The sequence below is a fragment of the Arvicanthis niloticus genome, chromosome 2, assembly GCF_011762505.2.
Source record: "Arvicanthis niloticus isolate mArvNil1 chromosome 2, mArvNil1.pat.X, whole genome shotgun sequence".
Taxonomy (NCBI): Eukaryota; Metazoa; Chordata; class Mammalia; order Rodentia; family Muridae; genus Arvicanthis; species Arvicanthis niloticus.
Genome location: NC_047659.1, coordinates 137,767,483 through 137,781,972, shown reverse-complemented (window position 1 = coordinate 137,781,972; position 14,490 = coordinate 137,767,483). Strand labels below are relative to the sequence as shown.

Sequence of the window (14,490 nt, the reverse complement as noted above, 5' to 3'; positions counted from 1 at the left end):
TTGAAATCTAGTTTTGTTGAAGCGTTGTGTGACCTCATGGCTGTTTCCAAAGACTGTCACCTGTTTCGAAGTGAAACAGTTGGGACTCATTGGACCACAGTGGAAGTGACAACTACTAACCCAGTCCTGGGGCTGAGGGTGCTGTGTCCTTCCTTCCGTGGTGACTAAAGCGGGTAAATGTAGGGACCTGGTTTTACGCCTCCCGACCCTGTCTTCATCGTCTGTTTATTATTATTTTTTTAAAATGTACTTTAAGAGGAAAGGAGAAAAGGACACCAGAAAACGAAGGTGATTCAATTAACCCACTTCCTTCAACCTTATGATCTTGCATAAGGTTGAAGCCTGCATACACCAACCCTAGTCCTTGGGAAAGCCCACAGTTTATCCTGCTGCTTAAAGAGTTCAGAGCCCCAGAGTGCCGCCACCACCACCTTGCCCCCACATCTCCCATAAACCACCTTCTTCCCAGAACAACCCTCTCCCCACCCCCACCCCCAGGCACCAGAGTGGCACCTCAGGAAATTTCACACGGTTGTCTTCAGTGCCTGCTGCATTGGAGAACTGCCTGTTTCTTAGGGAGAAACTCCTAGCAGCGCCAGGAGGGTCGGTCTCCTCAGGACTCCCAATGCTATCCTCTCTTTTTATTTCGATTATTCCAAGCCCGGAAGTTCTTCACACCCTTGCCATCCTGAAGGTTGTAGAGTAAAGACCAGCAAGTCTTGGATGTGAGGGCTTTGATTTATCTACCTCAATGATCTTATTTTGCTAATTTTGTGACCACCCCAGTATTCCCAGGTCTTAAACCTAAGAGTTGTACTGGTGAGAAGGGCCCCGAAGCTCAAGAAGTCTTCGTGGTTGGTTCTGTGTTTTTTTTGTTTGTTTGTTTGTTTTTTTAAATTACATTTTTGTTCGTGGAATAATTTTGAACAGCTGTTGTCAGAGTGTTTAATGGTTTAATGAGGAAGGAGAGACTTCTTAGTTCTCCGTTCCTGGGTAGAAAATTCTTCCTTTCGTGTTGAATGCCCTGCCAACCGGAGATGGGAGTTCTCCACCAGTGTTTCCTCTGAGTTGTTATTGCACCTGATTTTAGGATCCAAAACCTTCATTGTTATTCTTTCTTTCTTTCTTCCTTTTTTTTTTTTTTTTTTTTTTGCCAAGTCGTGCCTTTCCTTCTGGGATTGTAAGTGAACCCTGTAATAAAGTGTTCACTGGTTCGCCTGCTCACCTGTTTACACTGTGAAGTGGGTTTTGTTACAGAGAACACACCAGCTTTCTCACGCCCCGTGAATGAATGTGTGGATTACGTACTAGTTTTACCTGCTGATGCTGTTATGTCTGAAAATAAACTGAATGTTTTTTTTTTTCCCCTCTAGCAGGATTGTGTGAGTTTTTTCTGGTATGTTCTGGACCCGTGGGGGTGTGAGGGTGACAGTGACCTACTGCTGAACCTTGGGTGCATTTATATTACATTGTGCACACCACAGATGCACGTGCATGAATGTGCTTGCACAAGACTGCTTCCGGAGGCCAAAGGATCACGTGGTGGGATTCCTTCCCATTAGTGGGTTCTGGGAATTGAACTCCGGCCATCAGACTTGGCAAAGGTGCCGATGCTTGCCAAGCTTGTTCTTTCTCAGACACACTTTTGTTTTAACTCTCATGGACACGGGGTCTAATGCAGCACAGCTTGGAGGGTGATCCATTAATAATATTTATCTCTTCAGACATGGCATGATACTCACATGACAGCGACTAGGAACTTGTGGTCCCAGCCTTGCTGTGGCAGTGGGGGTGGGGCGCTTAGTGTCCAAGGAGCTAGTTTGTGATTGTGCATTGTGTTGATATGTGAACACAGCAGATCAACCCCGGTGCTTTCTTCAGTGTCATTTCTTGGCAAGGGGCTTTGCCAGTGCAGAGACTGCTGGTTATCCAAACAGAATTGTTTCAGAGCATCAGAAAAGGGAACGGTCTGGTTTTCAGAGCTGGGAAATGACCCAGTCTTTGCTAGAAACCACTATAGGATGTGCGTTTGACCATCTGGATGATTCTGAACAGGATAGCTTTTGCAGAAGAGTAAAAAGTGAACTGACCTGTGTCAAGGGCTATCAGGATTGCGGTGTGGTGACCTTGCCAGCCTATCCAGAAGGATGGGCCCCTAATACTTCAGTTTTTGTTTCTTTAAATTACGAATCAAGCCAGGGGGTGGGGTGGGGGTGGGGGGAAACAGCCCTCAGCATAGCAAATCACTCTAAGGATTTAAAAATAAAACATGGAAACACATTCTCATGCTAAAATGCATTTGACCTTTTTTTTTTTTTGAGCGGAAAAATGAACTTCCAAGAAATTGCTCTGCCTTATCAGCTGCTCCCACCCTATAGCCCTCAAGCTAAGCAGAACACTTAAATTACACCCTATCTGGAATGTTGAAATGAATTTACAAACTGATGGGAAATAGCTGATACCCACGGGGCAGGCCCTCAGCAGGTGGGGTCATTTGCATTTCCATGGTAGCCTTTTATAACAAAATAACTCAGAGCTTATTCAGGTCTAGGTTGTCCTGACCTGTGCACAAGATAGGATATCCAGTCCTCCTTCGACCTTCCAAAAGACCCCTCCAAGGACAATTTCTTTCCTGTTGAATGTAGTATCTCCCATCTTAGTGCCCGGACTGATCCTAGCAGGCCCTTAGAAACGCAGGTGGAATTCTTCCTTGGATTCCCCTGCACTTCCTGGAACACTTATTGGAAACAACAGTTCTGTAGTTTAAAGCCAGGCCATAATCTCCACGCTTGAAATTGAGAAAAAAGGAGAGAGAGGAGAGAGAGATTGATACGGTGTGTCCTAAACTTCTGATCCTATTGGGGAGGCCCAGTGAGGTTGAACACCCTTCGTCCCAAGAGGAAGGCAGATCTCTGAGTTCAAGGCTATCGTGGTCTACAGATTTAATTCTTACTACAGAGGCCTGGAACTGACAGAGATCTGCCTGCCTTTGTGCCCTGTAAGACTGGGATTAAAGGGATTTACCACCAGGCCCTACTCAAAACCTGGTAAAAAGTTGCACTTGCTTTACTGCATCTGAGCTGATTGTGTGTGTGGAGGCCAGAGGGGACTCAGGCAGCTGGTCCTCCCCGCTAGACTGGCAGACATCTTTACTGCTCAGCCGGCTACATACCTATCCTTTCTTGTACATGTGTCTTGTGCACAGGAGTGTATGCACATGTGTATGTGTGTCTGCACTCCAGAGTGCACCTGTGCGTGTGTGCACACATGTACACATGGGCACGCACCCATATGAATGGTGTGGCTCTCTAGAGGATAGCTCTGTGTAGTCATTTCTCAGCTTGGGTCAGAGGATAGCCCTTGTGGAGTCTTCTCAGTCCCACCTTTCCATGGGTGTGGGACCCAAATCACGGTGTCCCTGTATTTAGCGGCGCCACCTGAGCCAGCTCACTAGTCATCTAAAAGAGTTGCCTGCCTGGCTCATCATATCCCTGTCAACACCCCTTGCTTAGATGTAAGTTAGGCAGCCTGTTCTGTGGCCTGAACAAAGAGGCTCAGGTATAGTCCAGTTCATACCGTCTCACACCTGCTGTCACCCTGCTGCTGGAGGAAGTCACGTGATTTCCAGAAAGCCAGAGCGGGACCGGATCACCTTATTCAAAGGTTTTTCTAGACACCTAGGACTCAAGGACTTGGAGACCTTTGAATGGATAGGGCTATTTCTGTTTTTTTTTTTTTTTTTTTTTTTTTTTTGTTGTTGTTGTTGTTGTTTTGTTTTTTTGAGACAGGGTTTCCTCATGTAGCTCAGGATAGCCTGGGACTCCCCAGGTAGCCCAGGGGAGCCTCCAACTCATTGTTATTCTTTGGTGTTCTTACACCACTATGTCCAGTGGATACCAAGGCTTTAAATGGCTTTTTCCATGAGAGATTGTCTGATTAGGATGAAGACTTTAAAAAAATGTTTTTTTTTTTTTTTTTTGGCCAGGCTTGTACTTAATTCCAACACTAGATTGGGAAGTTGAGGCTAGCCTGGGCTACCTATGGAGACTGTATTTCACCCTCAGCCGAATTCTGCTGCTCTGGAGCCTAGCCCACACAGTGCTGCTGGCATGCACGCTAGCCCTGTTAATGCTGATGGCTGACTGACACTCCTTCCAATGCTGCCTGAGTTCAGCACTGTCCTGAGCTCTGTCACAAACAAGGAACTAGACTCCTGCAGAGCATAGGGTTTGCCGGGAGGAGTTTCACAGCTGGAAGGTGCTGGAAGCTTCCAGGATCCTGGCTGACTAGGTGATCTTGCTACAGTTTGGGCCCAGAGAGGGTAGCCATCGGAGGCCAAGGAAGTGCGTGAATGTATGTGGGACAGTGTTCCAAAGGGTTCTGGTAACTGGTTCTGTGATGACCCGAGACCCATTGCCTGACTGGAGCCCAGCCCTGCTCCCTGATGATCTCATGGTTTGTGCTGGTGGTTGAGTTTCTGTGCCTTGCTCATGAAATGAATTTAGTTATTTGGTTTTAGTGGGCAGGGCTATTGAGACTTCCTGAAAACGTTAGGATCTAGCTAAAATCAACTACAAGTCTATCTTTGGCTGGGGATGGTAGTACACCCAGCCAAATGATTTAATCCCAGCATTATGGTGGCAGATGCAGCTGGGTTTCTTTGAAGCCAGCCTGGTCTAGAGTTCCAGGTCAGTTAGGGCTATATAGTGACACCCTGTCTTAGAAATTGGGGACAGATGTGGTTCAGGAGGTAGGATTTACTCTCTTACTGTAATGGGTCTGCCTAAATGCACTTACTGAGCTCTGGGTAGCATGCCATATATGGCGTGGTGTGCCAGTGTGTCGATGCTGGGGACAAAAACCTAACCATATGCAGTACCGACAGTGGCCAGAAGAGGGCATCATTTCCCCTGGAACTGGACTATGACATTGATCAGCAAGCATAAGGGTGCTAGGAATGAAACCCAGGCCCTCTACAAGTGCAGTGCACATAAACCATGAACCATCTCTCTGGCCTCCTATATGCTGATTATTTATTAACTTAGAGACAGCGTTTCTCTGGCATCCCTGGCTGACCAGGCTGCCCTCAGAACTCAGATAGCCTGCAGGCTTCTACTTCCCAAGTGCTGAGATCAGAGGCAGACACACCGAACTCCTATGTGGTGATTTTTTTTTTTTAAGGTTTGTTTTCATTATTATTATTTTTTTTAACTAGCATATACCTGCGTGGGTGTACGCCACGTGTGCGCAGGTGCCCTGGAGGCCCGCAGAGAGTCTCTGCTCCCCTGGGGCTGGAGTTGCAGGTGTGTCAAGCAATGGTGGCTGCTCTTAAATGCTGAGCTGTTCTCTGTAGCCCCGAGTGTTTTTATTTTCACAATAACCTTTCTTTTGAGGGAAAGACAGACAGACGGACACAGTGCGTGACATCATTGGTGGAGCAGGGCTGTGTCTGGGTGTTTGGGTGAAGGCGCAGCTGTGAGTCTGTTGTCGTTTAGGAAAGCAGTTGGGGCGAGGGGTGTGTGATTGATGGAAGAGGGTGTTGGGGGAGTCCGTAAACCTGCCCATCTTTACCCCCCCCAACCCCGGCCGGAAACTCGGGGGACCCGAGCGTGAGGCGCAGGGTGCTGCAGAAGCGGCCGGCTGTGTGCGCGGGTGGCCGCGGCGTGGAGGTGGGGTGAGCAGGGCGGGGTGTGTGCACACGGCTCGGAGCGAGCTGGAGAGAATGCCCGGGGTGGGGTGAGTGCGGTGGGGGCGCGCGCTCGCGCTCGCGCGCACGGACACGGCGGGTGGGCGCGTGGCCGGGTGGGCGCGCGTGGGGGGGGCGCGCGGCGCGGGCCGGGGCGGGGACACTGCGGCGGCCCCGGGGCGGCGGGCGCGCGCGTGGGCGCAGCGCGGAGCGGGGCCCATGGTGCGGCCGTGTCCGTCGGTCGGGCCGCGCGGGCGGCTCCGCGCGTGGCCCGGCGCTCGCGACCTCGCCCCTGCGCTGCGGGCCCGGCCCGCCCGCTGCCGGCGCCTCCTCCCCCTGCCCCGGGGCGGCGCGGAGGCCGCGGGGAGCGCAGGGGGCGCGGCGGGCGGCGACATGACGGACAGCATCCCGCTGCAGCCCGTGCGCCACAAGAAGCGGGTGGACAGTAGGCCGCGCGCGGGGTGAGTGGCCGGGCGGCGGGGAGGGAGGAGGGGACACCTGCCGCGGGCCCCGGGGGGGGGCTGTCCTGCCATGCGGGGGACCCCCGGGGGCTGGCGGCGGGGGCGGGTTCGACTCCCCTGGGGCCAGGGGTCGGGCTGGAGAGAACGCAGAGTCCCAGACTGCGCCTCCACCCGCCAATCGGAGCCCCTGGGGGTGGAACCTGGGAGGTGCGTTTCTCCGGGCCGCGCAGGTGAGGCGATGCGGCTGGGCGGGGCCTGCGGCGCCCACTCCGGGGTTCCCAGTGGCTCGGCCGCGGGACGCCGGAACTGGGTGGGGCTGCTAACCAGGTATCAGTGTAAGGAGGAGAGATGCCAGCTGCCATCTTGTGGGCTCTTTGTGCCTGGCTTCCCTGAGAGGCCTCAATTCTGAGGCACTGCTCAGTTCTACGGCGTGGGAAACGGAAGCGGAAAGCCTGGGGGTGGGGGGCGGGGGCGGGAAGGTGCTGGAACACGGTTCCCACATTTCCTGCCCCACACTTCCTGCGGGTCGTGTTTGTTGTGCTCGTTGGCTTTCTTATTATTGCTTTGGGGTTTGATGGTGCTAGGGACCAAGCCCAGGTCCTTCAGCCTGCTAGGCACTCTACCACTGAGCTACACCCCGAGCCCCCAAAATGTGTCTTTTGATGAAGACACTTCGTCAGAGCTCAGCCTGGATCCCCATCCCAATCCCACGCTATAAACACTTTAATTAGTAAGATCAGCAGACTCTAACGTGCCGCGGTTGAGTCGTGTCTACCAGTTAAATGCAGGGACTGTGCCAGGTGATTGTTAAGAAAATCTGACTTAAACAAGGTCTGCCAGATAGGTGTGCAGGTGCAGGACAGGACCTGGGGAACTTGAAGCCAGCCCATCCCTTGACCTCATTTAAGACTATGAGAATCTAGGGTCTCTATGGTGGCCTCTGTTCACAGATTCACCCATCTGCTGTTTTTTGAAATGTTTCGAATGGAAATGACCTGTGTTCTGAAGGTGTCAGCGTGCCCTCCATGGTACGGTGTTATCCTTTATGTAGTATTTACATGGTATTGGGCTCTGTATTCAGTATAATGGGGGAGGCTTATGGACTCTGCAGTAGGCTATGGGGCCTTCTCCAAGTGCCTCAGCGCCCTCGGGTTCTGATACAAGCTGAGGGAGGTCTTGTGCAGGCATGGAGGCTGTGTGAGTCTTTGTTTCTTTCCCGATGTTGGGGGCTGGGCTCAGGGAAGAGCTGTAAAAAACCTCTCAGCTGTATCTTCAGCTGCTTCTGCCTTTTATTTGAGTTGGGGTCTCACTGAAATTCTCCTCCTGGCTCTGAATGCTCTCTGAGTCCAGGAGGGACTTGTGACATTCCTGCCTCAGCCACCCTAGTTGATTAGGTGGGATGGCATTCCTGTGCCACCTGGCCTAGCTTTTGTGTGTCTTTCCAAAGGCCCCTTGCTGATTTTCAATGGAAGTCCCGGTTGAGGGCCTTGGTCAGTGCATATCAGAAGAGCCTGAGCAATTAAATTACCGGTGGTAGTTTACAGGACAGACTGTGCCTTGACTTTCAGAGGCCTAGAGGGAGGGGGCCAGATAATTTTATATTAAAGAAATAACGGGTGGTGGTGGCAGCAGTGGAACACGCCTTTAATCCCAGCACTCAGGAGGCAGAGACAGGGGCATGTCTGTGATTTCAAGACCCAACCTGGTCTACAGAGCGAGTTCAAAGACAGCCAGGGCTACACAGAGAAACCCAGTCTCGAAAAACAACAAACAAAAATCACTTGGGTATGGTGGTCTGGGTCTATAATCCGGGCAGAGGCAGGTGAATCTCCTGTGAGTTTGAGTCCATTTTGGTCTACAATCATGAGTACCAGAGTAGGCAGAACTAACAGTGGAGCTCTATGGAGACGGCCCTGAAGAGAGATGTTTGCTGCTGAGCCTGGTGGCCTGAGCTGGACCCCTGTGACACAGGTGGATGTAGAGAACCAGCTCCAGCAGGCTGTCCTCTGACAGCAACATAGGCACCTTGGTGTTTACACCCCCCCTAAAGTAAATTGTTTCTATTTTGTTTTCTTTAAAGTCTGATTTGCAGGCTAGAGAGACGCTCAGCAGTTACGAGCACTTGTTGCCCTTGTAGAAAACCTGGGTGTGATTTCTGTCAGCTGCTTACATGGTTGCTCCGAACTGTCCATTCATTACTCCAGGGGATCTGAAGTACTCTCCTGACTTCTGTGCGCACCAGGCACCTGTGCTCACAGGTACACATGGTGCACACACATGTTCCCACACATACACTCCCCCTCACAGTGAGACATATACCAACCCGCCCCACATGCTTGCTCTTGTGCACACACATAAACCCCTCACACATACATCCATACACACACACACACACAAAATAAAGATTGGCTTATTTTTATTTTACATGTGTGGGTGTTTTGCCTGCCTGCGTGTGTGTGTGTGTGTGTGTGTGTGTGTGTGTGTGTGTACGATGTCTGCAGTGCCCCCAGAGACCAGTCTTATTAGCCAAGGTTAGTTAGTCTCAAACTCATTATGTTGCCAGGGCTGGACTAGAATTCCTGATCCTCCTGTCTCCACCTCCCCAGTGCTGGGATTATAGGTGTGCATCACCTTTCTGGTTAAAACTAATCTTTTTCTTTAAAAAACTAAACCAAAGCTGGGCAGTGGTGGCGCACGCCTTTAATCCCAGCACTTGGGAGGCAGAAGCAGGCGGATTTCTGAGTTCGAGGCCAGCCTGGTCTACAGAGTGAGTTCCAGGACAGCCAGGGCTACGCAGAGAAATCCTGTCTCGAAAAACCAAAAAACAAACAAACAAACAAACAAAAAAAAAAAACCCAACCAACCAACCAACCAAACAAAAAACAAACAAACAAAAAAAACTAAACCAGAGCTAGATGTTGTATCAAATACCTTTAACCCCAGCATTTGGGAGGCAGAGGCAGGTGGATCTGAGTTTCAGGCCAGTCAAGTCCCAGTTTTTAAAAAATTACTTTTATTTTATGAATGTTTCCTCGCTTGTGTATGTGTGTATATGTGCACCATGTGTGTGAAGTGTCTGTGGAGGCCAGAAGTGGGCATCAGATTGGCATGGAACTGGAGGTACAGACAATCGTGAGTCACCATGTGGGTGCTGGGAATTGAACCCTGGTCTTCTGCAACAGCAGCCAGTGCTGGTACCCACTGAGCCATCTTTCCAGCCTAAGGTGAGAATTTTGGTAATTGGAATACTCCGGAAACAGAGACAGGTCTTCCTGAATCATAACTGGCCAGTGGAGTGAGCAGAGAGGAAACTGGTGGCCCCAGGCTCTGCTGGACCTCATGGCAATCCCCGCAATGGTGTGTGAGAGATGGTGTAATGCTTTTGAGTTTGAGACCAGCCTGGGCTACATGAGACCTTGTCTCAAACAAAAACAAAAACCAAGGTAACAGAGATCTCCCTCCAGTGCTGAGGCTTCCGGTGGCCCCAGAGTCGTCAGTCCCAGGAGGAGGGAAGACTGTTGGAACGGCCCAGTCAGGAAGCAAGGCATTTGCACCACGTAGCGGGAAACCATTTGATGACATCATGAACTTAACTTCTGGTTGAGCTGCTGCATCCTGTTCCATGTCAAAGGTCTTTAGCTGTCTGGACTCTAGGTCTAGGAGCTGAGTTCAAGGCGGCTGCTGTTTCCCAGCCGGGAGAGCTTGGAAAAGCTGCTTTGAATTCTCCACATCTCAGTCAGTCAGTCAGTCAGTCTGTCTGTCTGTCTGTCTCTCTCCTCCCTCTTTCTTCCCTCCCTCCCTCCCTCCCTCCCTCCCTCCCTCCCTCCCTCCCTCCCTTCTTATGTTTATTTTACGTGTATGGGTATTTGCCTGCCTGTTTCCCCTGGGACTGACTGGCATTAGAGACTGGTGAGCTGCCATGTGGCTGCTGGTTATGAACCCTCATCCTCTACACTAGCCGCCAGGGCTCTTGGGAGTTATCCCCCCTGCCCCATAGGCTCATTTCATCTCTAAAGTGGAGATAATTACAATTAACTATATTTTGTTTGAGATTTAACCCATGCAATGCTTACAGATGTAAGCATTAAAACACCTCAGGTGTTGCCTGGATCTGATGGTGTGGGGTAGCCAGGCTGCTCTTCTGATATTTGTCAAGTATTATTTTGAGGCAGGGTTTTGCTGTGTAGCCCTGGCTGCCCTGGAACTTGATCTGTAGATCAGACTGTTCTTGAACGCACAGTGTACCTCTTGTATGCTGAATGCTGGGATTAAAGGCATGCACCACCATGTCCAGTTTATGCTGTGCTGGCTATGGAGTCCAAGGCTTCCTGCATGCTAAGCAAGCACCCACAAACTGAGTTGTATCCCCAGCCTATCCTGTGGGTGTCTTTTTGAGAGGAGAGGGTCTTTAATGATGGGGATGTAAAAAAGCATTCCATCAGAGCCACACCATGCTCGAGACTTCAGGAAGCTAAGGAGCTTGGGTTCCAGCTGACCTAAGATTTACCAGGTCATATTAACCCTATTTTATCAAGAAGGCTTTGGCGTTCACTGTATTAACATTTGGAGACTACTATGTTCTGTGTATTAAGTGGATTGAGAAAGAAGAGGTCATGGTGTAACTATGTATCTTATATGGTGTATATATTCTATCATGGTATGTCTGTAACTGCAACAATGAATAGCCTTGCTGGTGCTGAGGATGTGGCCCAGTGGGTTGAATGCTTACTTAGCATACTGGAGGCCTTGGGTTCAATCCCAGAACCACGTGGAACCAGATATGATGGAGAAAACCAATAATCATAGCTCTCTGGAGGTCAGAAGGATAAATTCAAGCTTATCTTCAACCATTTAATGAGTTTTATATTAGGTCAGGTGTCTTAGTCAGGGTTTGTATTTCTGCACTTTTGTGACGTTTTCATCATGACCAAGAAGCAAGTTGGGGAGGAAAGGGTTTATTCAGCTTACACTTCCACATTGCTGTTCATGACCAAAGGAAGTCAGGGCAGGAACTCATACAGGGCAGGAACTGATCCAGAGGCCATGGAGGAGTGCTGCTTACTGGCTTGTTCTCCTGGCTTGCTCAGCTTCCTTTCTTATAGAAACCAGGATTACCAGCCTAGGGATGGCACCACCCACAATGGACTCCTCTACCTTGATCACTAATTGAGAAAATGCCTTACAGCTGGATCTCATGGAGGCATTTCCTCAAGGGAGGCTCCTTTCTCTGTAGTAACTTCAGCTTGTGTCAAGTTGACACACACAACCAGCCAGTCCACCAGGCTGTAGACTGAGATCTCTCATCTCTGGAAATGGGTGAAGTGGGCCCTGTGGCTAGAGTACTAAGGTATGCACCAAGGCCTGGGTTCCATCCCCAGTACTGTGTCAAATGAGATATGGTGGCACATGGCCATCATCCCAGCACGCTGAGAATTCCAGCAGGAGGATCAAGCGTTTCTCATCTCATCTCCCTTGTAGCACGGGCCACAGGAGACTGGTCTCCAAAACAAAAAGGAAGCTGGGAGGATGGCTCAGAAGTTCAGAATATTTGTTCTTACTGGGCAGTGGTGCCTCATGCCTTTAATCCCAGCACTTGGGAGGCAGGTTTCTGAGTTTGAGGCCAGCCTGGTCTACAGAGTGAGTTCCAGGACAGCCAGGGCTACACAGAGAAACCCTGTCTCTAAACCCCCCTCCCCACAAAAAAAATAAATTGCTCTTTTTCCAGAGGACCAGAGTTTTGTGTCCTCTGGGCCTACACCAGGTGTTTCACAGTGGCCTTTCTTATAGGCCTGTACTCTTGTGCATGTATCTCCAGACATTCATGCCTACACGTAGGTAAAAGCAATTAAAAATCTAAAAAGTAAAATAGCAGGTGGTAGCTAATTTTTTTTTGTTGACACAAGCTAGAGGAGGGAGCCTCAACTGAGAGGATGCCCCTGTAAGATCCAATATAAGACACTTTCTTAATGATTGATGGAGGAGGGCCCAGTTATTGCGGGTGGGGCCACCCCTGGGCTGGCCGTCCTGGGTTCTATAAGGAGACAGCCTGACCAAGTCATGGGAAGCAAGCCAGTAAGCAGGGCTCCTCTGTGGGGTCTTCATCAGGTCCTGCCTCCATGTTCCTGCCCTGTTTGAGTGCCTGTCCCGACTTCTCTCAGTCATGAACAGTGATGTGGAAGTGTAAGCCAAACAAACCGTTTCCTCCCTGACTTGCTTCTGGTCACTGTGTCTCATCACAGGAGTAGCTACCCTAAGACAGGGGCGAGAGATGGCTCAGGCTGCCAAGCCTGACCACCTGAGTCTGGGTCCTGTGGCCCAGTGACAGGAGAGAACTGACTCCCGAAAGCTGTTTTCTGTCACTCGTGAACCTTAGCACCCCTTTAAACGCTGTATTTTGTAAGTTGCTTGGCCATGGTGTTTGTCACAGCAACAGGAAAGTAACTGAGTCCGTCATTTAAAGAACAAGGAGCCAGCTGTTGCATGGCTGGGAGGCCTTCAGAAGGTGGGAAATGACTCTCCCTGGAGCCTTCAGGGACCAAGTCCCATTAAGCCCCTCCTGGGCTTCAGACCTACAAGGCTGAAAGGGAGTAGGTTTGCTCCTGTGAGCCGCCCACACCTTAGAAGTTGATTGCCACCATAGGGAAGCCAAGAGAGACCCTGGGCGGTCTCTCAGGGGCGCCCATTCCCACTGTGCCGCTGTCTAGATGGGGACTCTGGGGGGGGGGGGGGCTGTCTGTCTCATGGCTGTCTGTCGGCTACTTGAGAGAAGAGATTGGAACCTCCTGTTGTCAGTTCCCTGGTGTGTGTGGGGTGGGAGTGGGAGTGGCAAATGTTTATTTAAGATCCAAGAGAACTGGAGAGATAGCTCATCAGTTAAGAGCATTGACTACTTACTATTCCAGAGGTCCTGAGTTCAGTTCCCAGCAACCACATGGTGGCTCACAGCCATCTGTAAACATCTTGTCTGAAGGACAGTTACAGTGTACTCACATACATAAAATAAATAAAAAACTTAAAAAAAAAAAAGACCCAAGAGGTGTCCGAGTCCTGCCCTGCCCCGCTCACCAGCACAGTGGCTCTGATGTTTACTGAAGAGCTGAGTATTTATAGCTAAGGCTGAAGTGAGGACTTGCATAAGCCTGACCAGGGAAAGAATCCTGCCCAGTTTTTGGTTTTTCTTTTTTTAGTTTTTTTCAAGACCAGGTTTCTCAGTAGGACCAGTCCTGGCTATCCTGGACTCGCTCTGTAGACCAGGCTGGCTTGGAACTTGGAGATTCACCTGCCTCTGCCTCCTTCCCGTGTGCTGGGATTCAAGGTGGGCGCCACCGCCGCCCAGTTGAGCATGACACGTTTTTAAAGACATAGTGCATTTTAAAAATTGCTGTATTCAAAGAAACAAAACCAAAAACTAAGAGAGCCAGTTGGCATACATGCTTTAACTAAACTCTTGAACCATGGACATGTCTCTTGTAGCCCAGGCTGGCCTTAAACTGCAGGGATTCCAGCTGTGAGCTATCACACCCAGAACGTGTTCAATAAACTCCTTTGTTCAGTGTGAGGAGGGGTGGCCATCGCGCCTGGTGTTCCAGGGTGTGTTTGGGGAGGAGACTCTGCTGCAGGGTGAAGTGTAGAGTCACTGTCCCTCTCAGTTGCCTGCTCCCATTTGGGTTGAGGTGTCTCTAGAAGGGCTCTGCGTTCTTGGATACAGACAGTGGGAAGAAGGCTTGGCCCTGGCCCATCAGGAAGTGATCTCCCTGCCCTCTGCCAGCCCCGTTCGTGCCAGACACGGCCGGCCCCAGAGTCCCTCCCTCTGCCACCGGAGGAAACCGGATGTGCCTGTCCTTGTGGATACCAGAGGATGTGTGAATGCCAGCCCAGGTAGGGCCCCAGGGGAGGGGTGAGGGGAAGCCACTGGTGCTGGTCCCCGTGGAGAGAAGCCACTGCGATTTGGCATTGACCGACCGGAGCCATGGTTGCAAGGGAGCAGCTGCCAAGCAGCCTGTGTTTGGACCTTCAGCTGCCCTCAGAACAAACACAGGAGTTCTCTCTGTAGCTACTCAGGTTCAGTCACGGACCGGAAGTGCCTTCTGCCTCAGGTGAAGTGGACTTTGGCGTTTATTTGTTGTTTGTTTTGAAGCAGGGTCTCCTCAGTGTGTTCCTTGGCTTTGGATTCCATCTCAGCAGTGAGAAGAAAAGGGGTGGGGCACTCACTGTGTAGTCCAGGCTGACCTTGAACTCGGAGATCTGCCTGCTTCTGCCTCCCAAGTGCTAGGGTTAAAGGTATTTCATCCAGCATCCAGCTTTGATTTAGTTTTTAAAGAAAAATACTAGTTTTAATCTTTT

At 50.5% G+C, this 14,490-nt stretch overlaps 1 protein-coding gene across 4 annotated transcripts in view; it reads left to right on the top strand.

The window, feature by feature from the left end:
* Positions 1 to 5,665: 5,665 nt before the first annotated feature.
* The window catches only part of Atp9a (ATPase phospholipid transporting 9A (putative)), a 105,847-nt gene continuing 97,022 nt past the window's right edge, over positions 5,666 to 14,490 (top strand). The window contains exon 1 of one of the 4 annotated variants that reach the window (XM_076930291.1): positions 5,666 to 5,736. In XM_076930291.1, coding sequence (XP_076786406.1) covers positions 5,723 to 5,736 — 14 coding nt within the window. In that variant the 5' untranslated portion in view covers positions 5,666 to 5,722. Of the gene's footprint in view, positions 5,737 to 5,994; positions 6,148 to 13,739; positions 14,244 to 14,490 lie in introns of those variants that run through there. The other 3 variants (XM_034495001.2, XM_034495003.2, XM_034495002.2) reach the window with 3 other exon arrangements.